Source organism: Cervus canadensis, chromosome 15 (genome assembly GCF_019320065.1).
Source record: "Cervus canadensis isolate Bull #8, Minnesota chromosome 15, ASM1932006v1, whole genome shotgun sequence".
NCBI lineage: Eukaryota > Metazoa > Chordata > Mammalia > Artiodactyla > Cervidae > Cervus > Cervus canadensis.
Window position 1 is genome coordinate 39,432,222 of NC_057400.1, and position 14,772 is coordinate 39,446,993.

Genomic DNA, 14,772 nt, shown 5'->3' on the forward strand with positions numbered 1-14,772 from the left:
GGCACGTGGTCAGTTGGCCTCTGGAGACGGCGGCAGAGTGGATGCACTGTCTCAGAGCCAGGCCATGCGCCACCCACATGCCTGCTGAATGGAGGAGTGAGAGGAGGTGGTGCCAAAAGTGAGGAAGAAAAGGACCGAGGCCTTAGGAGGGGAAGTAGGAAGGGCCCAGATCAGGCAGATGGTGCTGGTCGGTGGTCGGCTGCTGCATCCGAGCCCATAGGGTTTTCAGCAAGCAGATGGCCCAGCTTGACTTCTGTCCTTCGAAATTCTGTCACACTGATGATTTCACCAGTCTTAGAAGCCTTAGCCCTGGAAAAAGGAGCTCCCTCTCCCCCATCATTCCCCCTCAAGTGATGTCTGTATCCCTGTAAGATAATCATATGTCTAGGATCATCATTATTTTTTTAATAGACTCCTTAACCCCCAAACCAGATTGGGTTTGTTTTTATTTAGATTTTTCTCATTGTGACCTAGAATATATATATATAAATAAATAGGAGAAGCTTCCTTTTTTAAGATGGAAGCATGAACTGTGTATATGCTTTAAAAATTTGCTAAGACATAACAAAATTATTTTGTACTGATTATTTTTATAATTCACCTTATGTGTGCTTGAATAGATCCTTAAAACTTTTTAACAGGTAACTATGTGCCATGACTCTTACTTATTTGATCAGAGGAAAATGTGATTACTTATTTTTAGAATTAAAAAAGTACATAAACATAATATAATATATAATCTATAATGTATACATAAAAATTTGAAGCTTTCTGATAAAGTCCACTTGGTTACTTTTACTGCTAAGAGCTGACTTTTAGGGTTCTGAGCCCTGAGGAATTGTCCATGCAGAATCTGCTCACCTAGTTAGCAAAGCTGGAATTCTAGTGATGGTAGAAGACTCTCTGGAGCTACAGAGATGCCAAGGCACTGTGCTGTGTTTGCAGTCAGTACTGAAGCTTTATTGAGTTTCACTTGATTCAGGTTTCTTCATAAAAATTTTTGGTGAGGGCTGTCTCTTTCCTGGAGTAACGGAGATTCTGGCAACCATATCAACATGACTTTGGCTTAAGAATGAGGAGCTCTTGGTTTTTTCCACTTCTCAATTAACAGCACTGACAGAAAAATTAATGGGGGCAGGCAAACAAAACCAAAGTCAGTCTGAAGTAAATTTTGTTGAAAGCCTGAAATGAATGGCTCTGTTATTTATAATTTTTCGTAGTTTGGGTATGATATTAAACTCAACTTTGAAAAGACTAAACTTCCGTTTAATATTACAGCAACAAGCTCAACCAAATTGGAAGACCTGAGTTATTTGGATGGACAGAGAAATGCTCCCCTTCGGACATCAATTAGGTTACCATGGCACAATACGGCTGGAGGTAGGGCACAGGAAGTTAAAGGTATTTATCTTTGTGTCTGCTGCAACTATGGCTGTGATGAGCTCGTTCACTAAACATGGAAAGTCTGTGGTAACCAGCATTCAAGCCAGCCGTTTTTAAAACATGAAATGAAGTGTATGTGTACAAGAAGTTTGTATCTCTATGGTGTCCTAGGAAACCATCCAAAGTTATGTAATTAACTTGCTTCTGGAGTTGAAAAATTATTCTGCAGTATGTTGTTTTGAAGTGAGTGGTCGTTTAACACTCAGGGATTGTTTAACACTCACTAGAATTTTTGGTCACCAACAAAGAATCAGCTTTGTTACAGTTTCTTAGGCTCTGTGGGCCACCTCCTGCTTCTGGCTGAAGTGCACAACTGAGTAGCCAAAAAACTCATAATAAGGATCAAAGTACCACCACACACAGATAAGAGCTGGGACACTGTCTTTAGGGGAAATGCGTTTCTGTTTTTTCCTATAGAAGTGGAAGAAACATGTCTTAAGTACTATTTCAGATAAACTGACGAGACATGATTTGGCTCCTTCATCACTTTCTCTAACTCTCCGTGTATCTATCTTGAGTCATGCAAATAACTTAGAAGCATGAAAGGGCTAGAGTCATTTTAATAGGACCCTTTGTAAGACCAATAAGGTATGATAAATGAGGTATTAGGAAGTGTTATAAGAACCATGCTGGAAGTACTTGCAGACCCCTTGTATTGTAAAACCATACAATCGATGATAAACTGAGTTTTTTAGCGTATAAAATTATGACATTCTTCTAAAATAATGATCTTTTTTCTTTTTTTCCTAAGCACGATTTGCTCCCTACAAGCCACAAGACATTTTGTTGAAACCATTATTGTTTGAAGTACCGAGCATAACCACAGACTCTGTGTTTGTGGGAAGGGATTGGCTCTTTCACCAGATAGAGGAAAACTTGAGGAACACAGAACTGACGGAAAACAGAGGCGCGGTGGTTATTGGAAACGTGGGCTTTGGGAAGACGGCCATCATTTCTAAGTTGGTGGCACTGAGCTGCCATGGAAGCCGCATGAGGCAGATCGCTTCCAACAGCCCCAGCTCATCACCGAAAAGTATGTCCGTGTTTAACCGCTGGTCCAGTTTATTGCATGAATGTAAGAAAGGTGGAGGGAATTGCTGTCTGGATAGACATAAATTTCCCAGTTTTCCTCATATTCCAGCTGATGTGTCAGGTTTGTGCTCACGTGCTGGAGAATTCTCTGTCTTTCACAGTCTTCTGTAGGTATGACCTGGGGTGAGGTCAGGCCTCCCTCATGTTCTCCCAGCTGTCAGGCCTGTCACCCTCCTGATGGGGGGCAGTGAGGCCTGATTAGGTGCTCTGAGGAATTCAGGGTCCTAAAATTTGGGATTAGTCTTCTGGCAGAACAAGCCAGAAGGAGTCTGTGCAGAATTCTTTGGCATCCTGTTTTTCACAGTCTTCGTCTTCTATGCTGGACTTACCAAAATTATAAAAACTAACTTCAAATGGGAAGGAGTGGCAAATTTGACAACCCATTGCTTATTTTATGTGTAATAAAACAAAGTGTTTCTAACAGGGTGAACAAGAACAGGGAACCAGGAAAGATTTTTTTTTTTTTTTTAACCAAAAATAATAAAGGAAGCCAGGAACAGCGGTTCTCCTGGGAGGGCACCTGGGTAATGGGAGGCAGGGCTGCGAGGGAGCTGTATTCCCATTTGGGCCTTTGCATTTGATACCATGTTCACTCATTAGCTGTTAAAATACTCTCTGGGTCCAACCAAGAAGTATGTTCAGCATCCCACACTATCGTTGTAAATAATGAAACTGGTCTCTTCACTGCAGCTTCAGATTCCTCCCAGGATGTTCCTTTCACTCCACTGCTTTCACCAAGTTCTTCTACAAGTGGTACTGGTGCGGCTAAATCCTCCCCAGTGTCTGGGTCTGATGCTCCTGAGAACCAGAGATCACGAGAGGATGCCGTGAAATACCTGGCTTCCAAGGTAACCTGCTCCTGTTCTATGGGAGTCTTCCAGAGAGAGAGATTTGCTAGTGTGGCTTTTTAGAAATGAATTTTAAAAGGGATCTTGAAACGGAGACAAGAGTTGCTTAATTTGAAAATACAACTTTTGATAAAATTGTGATAGAGTACTTCAAATAAAAGGTACTCATGAAAGTTAATATCTTAGGACACTGGCAGTGGTGTCATTGATGTCATTAAATGATGAAGTGACAAGAGTTCCTCAGAGCCGCCGTGGTTATCATTGCACTCACCACAAATCCATCCTTGTAAGCACATGCTCTCCTTCATTTTTCATTTGGTATAAAAGCAGGAGATTGGGAGCCTTTACCATGCCCCAGGCCTTCTCCCCCACCCCCACTCTGTTGCTAGGGCCCTTGGTTAGAAGTGTCTTTCTGTCAGAGGTTTCTTGTGATGTTGTAAAGAGACTTGGCTGACTTCCCTTCCTAAGACCTGATCATCAAGGTCCTTCTGAAATTTTCAGTCTGCTCAACATCCAGCACAGGTTCATAAGCTGCCCTCCTGCACAGCAGCAGTTACCACTCTCATTTCTCGTGAGCCGCTTGGGTCTCCCAGGGCAGAAGGGGCGTGAGCTGGTGATGCTGGAGAACCACCACAAGTGGACAGTGGTGAGAAGCATCTGTGAGGAACCCCCTCGGGTGAGGTTTGTGCAGGGGAGCTGAAACGAATGTTCCCCAGCCCTAGATCCCTGTTCCTTGCTTCTGCTTTCCCGATGAAGGCTATTCCTCACCCAGCCTGGGCAGTCCCAATGCCCTGACCACTGATTTGGGGCAGTCCTCTGGCCATGAACGGGTGATCTGAGATGAGGGATATGGTGCAGACTTCACAGCCACCCTGTGACAGTGGTTTTTAAAACCAGTTTGGGACCCACAAGAAGAAATACATGTTATACTAAACATCTGGTGTTCACACACATCATCACACACACAACTGAAGCAAAAACATTATATACTTATTCTTACATCTATAAAGTTCACTGTATTAAATTAAAAAAAAAGGCTTTATGGCTCCAAATTGATTTCATGCCCCTCTCTTGGATTGCCAGACTTCCTTTTATCAAACACCATGCTAGGTAGACTGTGGTGCTGGCTCACTGGTAGTTTGCACAAGCTCACAGGTCCCCTTGCATCACTGTTAAGCTCTGTCCAGTTGAGAAGGGAAGAGCAGTCCTCTTCCCTCTGAGTGTCCATGATGCGTGCTCATTCGCTTCATTCGTGTCCGACTCTTTGCGATCCCATGGACTGTAGCCCACCAGGCTGCTCTGTCTGTGGATTCTCCAAGCAAGAATACTAGAGTGGCTTGCCATTTCCTTCTCCAGTGTCCATGATAGATATAATCAAAAACAGAAGTCACGTGGGTTCCAAATTGGCCACACCTATCTTGCCACCTACTTTGTAAGAGTCTGTAGACCTGGAATCAGACTCCAGATCTTCCATTGACTGTCTGTCACCCTGGCAGGGCATTAACCTGTGTGTCTACTGCCCTCTGCTCTGATCCATAGCCAGTGGTTCTTATCCTGCTTCTGCAGGGCTTGTAGGGCTGCGTGGGACAGCAGTGACACAGACCCCTCTGAAAAACATAGAGCACTTTACATGAATGTGTTTTGACCTTTTTCACCTTCCTTACCTTGTACTTAGGGCCTCACTGGTGATAACCCTCCTGCCAAAGCAGGAGACACAGGTTCAATCCGTGGGTCAGAAACGTCCGCTGGAGAAAGGCAATGGCAACCCACTTCAGTATTCTTGCCTGGGAAGTCTCATGGACAGAGGAGCCTGGTGGGCTACCATCCATGGGGTCGCAAGAGAGTCAGACACGACTTAGCCACTGAACAACAACCACCACCACCAGCTATATTTACATTCATTCTCATGGGGAAGGTTGCATATTTTTCATTTGTCTGCAGTATGTATGCCTCACATTCTCAAGACAGAGCCACATCTGGCACTTTCCTTGGGGGTCTCTCTAATGAATAGCCTGCTGCCACTTCAAATCCATCCCAACAAAAAGGATCCTCTCAGCGCTTGGGCAGGAGCCTCCCTTCTATGTGTCCCTTCACACGACCGGCAGGATTTGGGTAGTGTCTGCTGTTGAACTTCTCCATGGTGTCGCTGGAAGTGTGGGGAGGAGGCTGAGGGCCTGAGCCAGGCTGCCTTGCCCTCTTGCCAGCAAGAGGAAGCAGCAGTGACTTGACTGCCTGGCTTTCGTTGCCACCAATTTTGTCTGCTTTTTGGATGCCGGAAATGAGTTTCCCAAGGAGATGCTGCTCTTTTTGAAAACAGACATGTAGTGACTGTGATACTAGTGGGTATCAAGAATATCCAGATGGCTCGAAATTGTTTTAAGCCAGGGTAGAATTTATGTTTCCTGAATAACTTTTATTCATTTATATTCGAGACAGAGGGAGTTAACTTGTGGCGCTCTTAGGGGCGGTCAAGAGAGATTTGTGGCTACAACTTAAAGTCTGCCTAGAGTTCAGCAAGCTTTAGCATTCCGTCCAAACTGGAGGAATTGCTGAATCCATTAAGCTAAATGATGACTCAGTCCTGGGGAATAGAAGAAACGTGTCTTGTTAGAGAATGGGAGGACTGCATCCCATCGGAGAGCGTGGGAGGAGCCGTGCGGAGAGGATGGGGCGATGCTGACGGCTCTGCTTCCCCGCAGGTCGTGGCCTACCACTACTGCCAGGCGGACAACACCTACACGTGCCTGGTGCCCGAGTTCGTGCACAGCGTCGCGGCCCTGCTCTGCCGCTCCCACCAGCTGGCCGCCTACCGGGACCTGCTGATTCGGGAGCCGCAGCTGCAGAGCATGCTCAGCCTCAGGTCCTGTGTGCAGGACCCGGTGGCCGCCTTCAAGAGGGGCGTGCTGGAGCCGCTCACAAGCCTGAGAAACGGTACCTCCCCGCGGCCGGCCGTGTGCTCCCGCTCCCCGGGATGGTCCTCAGAATGGGGGTGGGGGTCTGGGAGGAGAGGGAGCGAAGTGGGCACGGGGAGGATGTTGGGAGGGGCATGTCTTCTCCCCTTCCCCAGAATCCTCTGTCCAGGGCCCCACCTTGTCCCCCTCCAAATAGTGTCCTTATGAGTGGAACACCTCCAGTAAGAATTGACTCTCCAGTTGAACATTTCCAAAGTAGCTAATTTGTAACCAGAGGTTATTTAGATGACTGGCTCCCTAGAAACTGCTGCCTGCCTATTTTGCACTCCTCAGTAGCGAGGGAGTACATTGGGAGTATGTTGATTGTTTGGGGAACTTGCCAGCATGTTTTTCCAGGGGCCTCTGTTCCCTGGTGGCTCAGATGCTAAATCTGCTTGCAGTGCAGGAGACCTGGGTTCGATTCCTGGGTTGGGAAGATCTCCTGGAGAAGGGAATGGCAGCCCACTCAAGTACTCTTGCCTGGAAAATCCCATGGACAGAGGAGCCTGCCGGGCTACAGTGCACAGGGTCACAAAGAGTTGGACATGACTGGACGGGCACGCTTTCACTGTTCAGTTGAAGCTAAAATCATTTCTTGAAGTGGCCATTTGGGTTTTTTTGCCCTTGACCGTCTCAGTAGGGGCATTAGTGATATTCTGGGCCTTTGTCTATTCATCCTTCCTGCCCCTTGCTCCTTACCTTTTGAGCTAGTCTACCTGCCTCCATAGCACTCCTGCCATTTGGTGCCAGGGAGAGGGGAGGGAAGCAGATACGCCATCACTGCTGCTCATCTCCGGGCAGGAAACTGGCACCAATGAATAGAAAGCTAGGTTCAGGCTTGGAGGTTTCTCTGTAGCAGAGTTCTCACCTCCACTGGCTGTGTGCCTTCGGTGGGATGCTCTGACCTTCCAGGGTCCTCTTGCCTTCCCAGAATCCATCAAGGGAGCTCTGTGGGCGGGGTGGGGGGACAGGACCTAGAGTTTTTTGCAGGTTTCATCTCAGTGTGTGCTGGTTATCTTTGCTGTCACTCACCCCAGTGACAGGAGTTTTTGAAGAGCTAACTGTAATCATACATGTGGGTGAGATCCTGCTAATGTGTGTGATGCAGTATGTTTCTGAAAACTGTTTGGTGGGAATTGATCTTCTTTTGGCTCTGCACTCTGGTTTTCATTACAAATTTAATAGAAAATATGCTTCTGTGAAAACCACTTCTTCTGCCATATGTAAACCTTTTTAGTTTTCCCTAACACTTTAAATTGTGCATTAAAATACACTGGGTGGTGCTATCTTATAGAAATGTGTAATTTCTTAATTTAAGAAAAATCATTTTATCTTTTAGAGCAGAAAATTCCTGAAGAAGAATACATTATTTTGATAGATGGCTTAAATGAAGCTGAGTTTCATAAACCTGATTATGGAGATACACTTTCTTCATTTATTACCAAGATTATTTCTAAATTCCCTGCTTGGTTGAAGTTGATTGTGACTGTAAGAGCAAATTTCCAGGTAAAAAAAGAATTCTAAGTCTCTTTCCAAGACCCAGTGCCCAATTTTGCAATTTTTATAATTAAAATTTTAGGTTAACATTAACAACTTAAACTGTTGTAAATCATTTTGCTGCTGAATTGAAAACTGTATTAGAACTTTGAAATATTAGTGCACAGAGCCCTAAACAGGCAAAGCTCTAACCTTTTTACCCCCGAGGCACATTTATCAAGGTGTCAGGTAAGTTCCCTAATTTCATTAAGCTATAGTGGTGCTTCCAAAATGGAAATGTCTCACCCCAGTTCATCGCAACTCAGTTTGGGGGACAGTTTTAGGTGCCTGGCCAATAAGTCTACTAGGGTTTCAAGTTATTCTTGCCGGTAGTTATTTGTATGAGTTTGCAGTGAATTTTTTTTTTTTTTATGAAGAGGTAAGGGAGAGGTAAAGGAGGAAGATTTTTAAGGCCAATTCTGAAAAATGGTTCAGTTTTTCATAAAACTTAAACATGAGATAACACTTGCAGCAAAATGAAGAGTGTATGTGTTTTTTAAAAATTCTATTCCTCATCTGTCCCTTCATTTGAACTCTGTAATTATATCTTAACAACCATTGACTCCTTCCATCTACCCTTATCCATTTTTAGTAAAGATGCGCGACATGGATTTTTATTTTTTTCCCTTTTAGGATGATATTTATTTTAAAATAGCATTCGGGTTCTTCTTTTCCTCTTTAAAAGGAGAATGGGACCTCATGTGCACTTGGTGTTTGTTTTTATAGGCATTTGATTCATACACTTTTCAGTCACTTTTCCAGAGTGAGCAGAGTTTGGCAGTCAGCAGCTCGGGAGCAGGAATCCTGTGTTCTGCGTTTGAGCTGTGTTGAATTTTCAGAGTCTCAGTTAGCATCCATGTACAGGGGTGTAACTGTCCTCAGCCTGCCTCCTACAGCTGTCACATTCAATGAGGACATGTTACAGAAATGACAGTGGGATGCTTAAACAAAAAAGGGACAAAATTCACCTCGACTGTTAGGTGTCATCCCACAGGTGCTTACCTGTAGGATGGGAAAGGGACAGGGTGTTCTGTGTCTACCTGCTGGTCCCACAGGTATATTTGACTTTGAGAAAGTGAGACTCCATGCAGTTAAGATTTGTGCACCTCTGTATGTCACACTTCAATTTAAAAGTTTACAAAAAAAAAAAAAAAACTAACAACAACAACAAATAGTGGGCTATATGAAAGTCCAACAGCTTCACTACAGCAGTCCCCGGGGCCCAGCCTGGGGGCAGTTTCAGATGACCTGGTTGGGTATCTTGACGCACACTGAAGAATGCCTCTGATCTCAGTGTCCGGCCATGGTCTTAGATGCACAGTGTTGGTTTGTGTCTGTCCTTGTCGTATCACCGGCTGCACGGTGTAAAGATTATGGGTATCAGGTCACCTGGGAGTCTCCGTGCCCCATTGCTGGTGCAGCCAGGTTGTCACTGCCAGCTCAAGGCTCTTCCATCTCACTTGGCTCCGCATCCTCGGATAAGAGCCTCAGGAAAGCCTTTTCTGATTTGATCTCGCATCAGGCATTTCTTTCACATAAGCTTTTTATCTTCAATTTATCCTATTACACGTTTTAAGATAAAACAATGAGTCCCTGTAATCCATGAAAATCCTCCTTGAAAGAAAACTCGGGGATCTGGTTTGAAGTGCAGCTGACATGAAAAAGAAATCTCCGTGGAGTGACACGGTGGGTCCTGTTGCTTTGCAGGAAATCGTCAGCGAGCTGCCGTTTGTCAAGCTGTCCTTGGATGACTTTCCGGACAATAAAGACATCCACAGCGACCTGCACGCCTACGTCCAGCACAGGGTCCACAGCAGCCAGGACATCCTCAGCAACATCTCGCTGAACGGCAAGGCCGATGCCGCCCTCATCGGCAAAGTCAGCAGCCATCTGGTTCTGCGGAGCCTCGGCTCCTACCTGTACCTCAAGCTCACCTTGGACCTTTTCCAAAGGGGACACCTGGTCATCAAGAGCGCCAGCTACAAGGTGGTGCCTGTGTCTCTGTCTGAGCTTTACCTGCTACAGTGCAACATGAAGTTCATGACCCAGTCTGCTTTCGAGAGAGCGCTTCCCATTTTAAACGTGGCCCTGGCGTCCCTCCACCCCATGACGGATGAGCAGATCTTCCAGGCGATCAACGCCGGCCACATCCAAGGGGAGCAGGGCTGGGAGGACTTCCAGCAGAGGATGGATGCTCTCTCCTGCTTCCTCATCAAGCGGCGAGACAAAACCCGCATGTTCTGTCACCCATCCTTCAGGGAGTGGCTCGTGTGGAGAGCAGATGGCGAGAACACAGCCTTCCTATGTGAGCCCAGGTATGACAGGCTTCTTATCCAGCAGCTTTGTGCAGGAAGCCTGATGCCTGGCTGGTGAAGGGATCACAAACACGATTCATGGTCTTTTGCAGAAAGACAACACAGCATGAATGATACAGTGAAAGTCGCTCAGTCCTGTCCAGCTCTTTGCGACTATATGGACTGTAGCCTGCCAGGCTTCTCTGTTCATAGGATTCTCCAGGCAAGAATACTGGAGTGGGTTGCCAATCCCTTCTCCAGGGGATCTTCCCGACCCAGGGATTGAACCTGGGTCTCCTGAGTTGCAGGCAGATTCTTTACCGCCTGAACCACCCGGGAAACCCTCAAATAAAAACTTCCTTCCCTTTTTTTTTTTTTAAACTTTTTATTTTGTATTGGGATACAGTCAGTTAACCAGCTTCCCAGGTGGCGCTGTTGGTAAAGAATCTGCCTGCCAATGCAGGAGACATGGGTTTGATCCCTGGGTTGGGAAGATCTGGAAAAGAGAATTAACTCACTCCAGTATTCTTGCCTGGAGAATTCCATGGACAGAGGAGCCTGGTGGGCTACAGTCCATGGGGTCATAAAGAGTCAAACACGACTGAGTACATAACCAATTAGCAGTTGTCGTGGTCATTTCAGGTGAATAGTGGAGGGGCCCAGCCTTATATATACATGTATCCATTCTCCCCAAACCTCCCTCCCATTGAGGCTGCCACATCACATTGAGTAGAGTTTCATGTGAAAGCTTCCCTCCTTTAATTGCTAGTATTGTAGGACTCCTCAGCATATCTGGACGAAGGAGAAGCTGGGCGGTTCTCGGGCGGTGTTTCTTTGTGATTCTCTTTTAGGTCCCCATCCCCTCTCTCAGGGGCACGAGCAGGAGAGTGTGGAACCAGCTGCAGGGAACAGCTGGCTTCCCTCAAGCCTGTTCACAGCTCCATTCCTTTGTGGGGCTGGGAATCTGCAGACTGTCTCTCAATGCCATTCTACCACCTCTTGAGCTTGTGGCGTCTTGTCCCAGGGATCTGATGCATCTGTGGCCCCAGAGGGGAATGCAGCCATCGCTTCTGGCCACCTCATTTTGTACTTGTGTCCTGAAAGGATAGCAGATTGGGATTTGGGGTTGGGAGGAATTGGGTTCAGAGTTTAGGTGCCTCATTTGTGGTGGGGCAGCTGCATCTGAGGGGTCAGAGGTCCACTGAGGCTTTGCAGCAAGGCTGAGCCAGGACACAGCTCTCCCCATTGTCCAGGGGAGGAGGTAGGTGGGAAGCCTGCCCACCCTGCAGTGTGGTGTTAGTCAGGGTGAGAGACTGAGGAATTTGAAGCGCAAATGCTCTTAGATAAGGGTGGGCTCATGTCCAGCATCATTGCTCCTGCCTTCTCTGATTCGGAATTGCTCCAGGCCCTGTGTAAGAGGTCTGACAAGCCTCTCAGCTCCTTTGGGCTGCCCTGGCTGTTTAATCCGATGCTAAGGCCCAGAAATGAAATGAATAAACACTTGTGAGCCATATACTCCCTTTCTCCCATGAATATTTTTTTTAATTTATTGATTTTTAACTGGAGGATAATTGCTTTACAATACTGTGTTTATTTCTGCCATACATCAACATGAATCAGCCCCAGGTATACATATGTCCCTTCCCTCTTGAACCTCCCTCCCACCTCCCACCCTACCCCTCTAGGTTGTCCCAGAGCACCTGATTTGAGCCTCCTGTGTCACACAGTAAATTCCCACTGGTTATCTATTTTACATATGGTAACGTATGTTTCTTCCATGAATATTGACTTACCATTGACTCTCTTGGTCTAGCTGCTCTTTTATGTTGTAAATAGGGTGTTTTCTTAAGTGACACTGGGCTAAGAGTTTACTGTCTTTTGAAAGTGCTTTGGGACAATAAACTAACTCCCAGGTTATTTAGCCAGTCAGTAAAAACTAGGTGACAGATGTTCTATGATACATTTAGCCAAGTCAGACCATTTTACAGGAAGATAGTAAAGTGGAGAGAAGCCTTGCTAACATGAGGTAGATGGGCCTGGCTTGGCCTGTGGGCAGAGTCGAGCAGAAGGAGGTACTGTATATGGATGACATTGAGGTGTTAAGCTTCAGAAACTAGCGATGGCATTACTCTTAAAGCACGTCAGAAAGGCAGAGGCACGGGGCTGGCTTTGCTAGGCAGGAGCTGCTTAGGATTTTAGCAGTGTGAGCTCATGGGGTTGGTGGTGGGGTTCCAAGGCAGGTGGGGTCTCACAATTGGAAGAGAGGTTGGAGTTAAAGATCTGGCATCGTTGATGGAGAGGCAATGGTGGGACATGTTGAGGAAGTGCAGTTGGGGGAGAGGGAATGTTGGACTTCGGGACAAGGAGAAGGATTTCTGGGAAAGTGAAGGAAGTAGGCGCTGCTGAGAAGTGAAGGAAGGTGAGGATTCAGAGGAAGCCATGGCTTTTTGTTGCGGGAGGAGGGTCGTAGATCTCCAGGAGATTCCTTCCCTTGGGTTGTTAGGAGTGAAAGAGGAGAGCCAGCATCCTGGCATGGAAAGTAAAAGGGTGGGGAGGTTTGGGGTTGAGGGTGGGGGAAGAGTTTTGGTTTATGTTTTAAACAACACAAGGGATTGGGATGTTGTTGGAAGCATCCTTGAGACAGCATGTTCATGGAAACACGCTCCGTGAAGGGGGAGAAATTGGAAACTCGAGGGAATGGGGTCAGCGAGTCTCCTCTTTGCCTCTGCAGCATCCGTTCACGACACCATTCTAGCTTGATTTTGTCTTGTTTAGTGTCTCCAGTCCAGTTGCTGAGAGCTCCTCAGGGCAAGGACCTCACGTTGTTCCCCATGAGATCCCCAGTATCAAACAAGGTGCTGGTTCTGGGAGGATGTTAATGCACAAATGACTGGATAAGTCGGGTTATGCTGAGGAAGAGCACAGGGGCTCAAATATTACGTAGACTGTGGTCACACTCTCCTCAGTCATTATCACCTATTTGGGCACATCATTTACCTGTACAGGCCTCTGTTTCCCCCCAAGCAAACCAATTTGGAATCGTGATACTTCATGATTGACAGGGTCAAACAGGTTAATAAAATAACTTAGTTACTCTTTCTGCATCTGGCATGTGGTAAAAAGCTGGATATGTGTAAGCTTTGGAAAAGGGACAGTAAGTGTAGGTTGACTTAGAAGGAGGCATGTGATCTTAGGACCAGGAAGGAAGGATGTAAAGGTATATTCAGTGTAGAGGAGTACCCAATAACTGTGTGGTGAATTGTTTCCTCAGAGAGGTGGGAAGCCATGTGCTTAGCTGAGAGCCCCAGACACCTCTGGCCCAACCACTGAAGGGTGGGTGGTCATAACCCACCAGGACCAGCCAACCACAGTACTTACCAGGTTTTGTGGTGGTCGTAGCTAGCATGGCCACAGAGCTAGCAGACTGGGAGACTGAGGGTGGCTGAGCCTATGGGTGGGAGACTGGCCCTGATTAGAGTCATGTGGGACTAGCCCATTGATATGGACCAGGGAGGGCGTGGACCACTGGAAGATGGTAGAGTGGTTTCCATGGGAGCAGGGGAGGTTCTCATGTGAGAAGGGGAACTGAAGCTTGAGGTCTGGGAGGTAGTGTGTGCAAGGGAGCACAGGGGATGTGCTCTAAACCCTTACAAGACATTAAGTGGGAGACTCAGTGGCAGTGTGGCCTTAAATGTCACACCTTCTCCTGTAGGATGAAAAACAGTCTGTGGTTTCCACCTGCCCTGATTTCCTCATCTGTAACATGATGGATAATTGAGAAACAGGCAAGCATTTGGATAGATAAATATGATTTAAATGATGCATGCTTTTAATCTTCTAGATCAGCAATGACTAGAAAACACATTTAGGAGAATGCTTTTCTTTTTCACAGTGTTTATCTTTTTCTCTACAACTAGCCGCTTTTTCTCAGCAGAACAAAACTTCACAGGTGTCAGGTTATTTGCTGCTGTTGGAATAAGCCGCCCTTAGCATGTTTTCCAAACAGACTAGCGTAGGTGAAGGCATGGAGTCCATGGGAGACAGAATAAGTTCTACAGACATGGAGGGGAAAATGGGTATGGTGGCTCCTTCATGAGAGGGCTAGTAGGGGGATTAATTGGTGGTGTCAGTAGAATGTCCATCCTGTGCCCAGACATAGCAGACACACTCATATAGCTTAGCTTTCTTACCCCACAAGGAGCTGTGTTCCTTTCGAGCCTAAAATGCTAGTTGTTTGCTGATCTTGAGCTATTTCTGTGTGTAGCCTGGTTTTTCTTTCCCTCCCATGGTAAGGGCTTGTCCTTTGGCCCAGGTCTACCCTCAGTGGTGATTGTACTGACAGGAGGCCTAGGGTCAGGTTCAGTATGGTTCTGCTCCATCTGTCCATTTGCACATATCTGTCCTTCATCTGTCCATCCATCCAAGAAATGCATATTTGGGTTCTTACTGAGTCTTGGGCATTGGCTAGGTATTGTGACCATAGCTGTGACTTAGACAAGACCCTTAGTCTCATGGAGTTTGTGTTTTTGTGAAAGACTTAAATTACGAGAGAGTGATGGCCGATGAACACAGAGTGGGTGGTTCCACAGGCAAAGACTTGCCCTGTCC

The 14,772-nt window shown here is 46.3% G+C and overlaps 1 protein-coding gene across 11 annotated transcripts in view; it reads left to right on the forward strand.

Annotated features, from left to right (window-relative positions):
- The window catches only part of TANC1 (tetratricopeptide repeat, ankyrin repeat and coiled-coil containing 1), a 241,797-nt gene that overhangs the window by 184,209 nt on the left and 42,816 nt on the right, over positions 1 to 14,772 (forward strand). For 8 of the 11 annotated variants that reach the window (XM_043487584.1, XM_043487575.1, XM_043487574.1 and 5 more), the window contains 6 exons: positions 1,279 to 1,401; positions 2,195 to 2,476; positions 3,226 to 3,383; positions 6,083 to 6,314; positions 7,674 to 7,840; positions 9,578 to 10,185. In XM_043487584.1, the coding sequence (XP_043343519.1) occupies positions 1,279 to 1,401; positions 2,195 to 2,476; positions 3,226 to 3,383; positions 6,083 to 6,314; positions 7,674 to 7,840; positions 9,578 to 10,185 (1,570 nt within the window). The remainder of the gene's footprint in view (positions 1 to 1,278; positions 1,402 to 2,194; positions 2,477 to 3,225; positions 3,384 to 6,082; positions 6,315 to 7,673; positions 7,841 to 9,577; positions 10,186 to 14,772) is intronic. The other 3 variants (XM_043487580.1, XM_043487583.1, XM_043487581.1) reach the window with 1 other exon arrangement.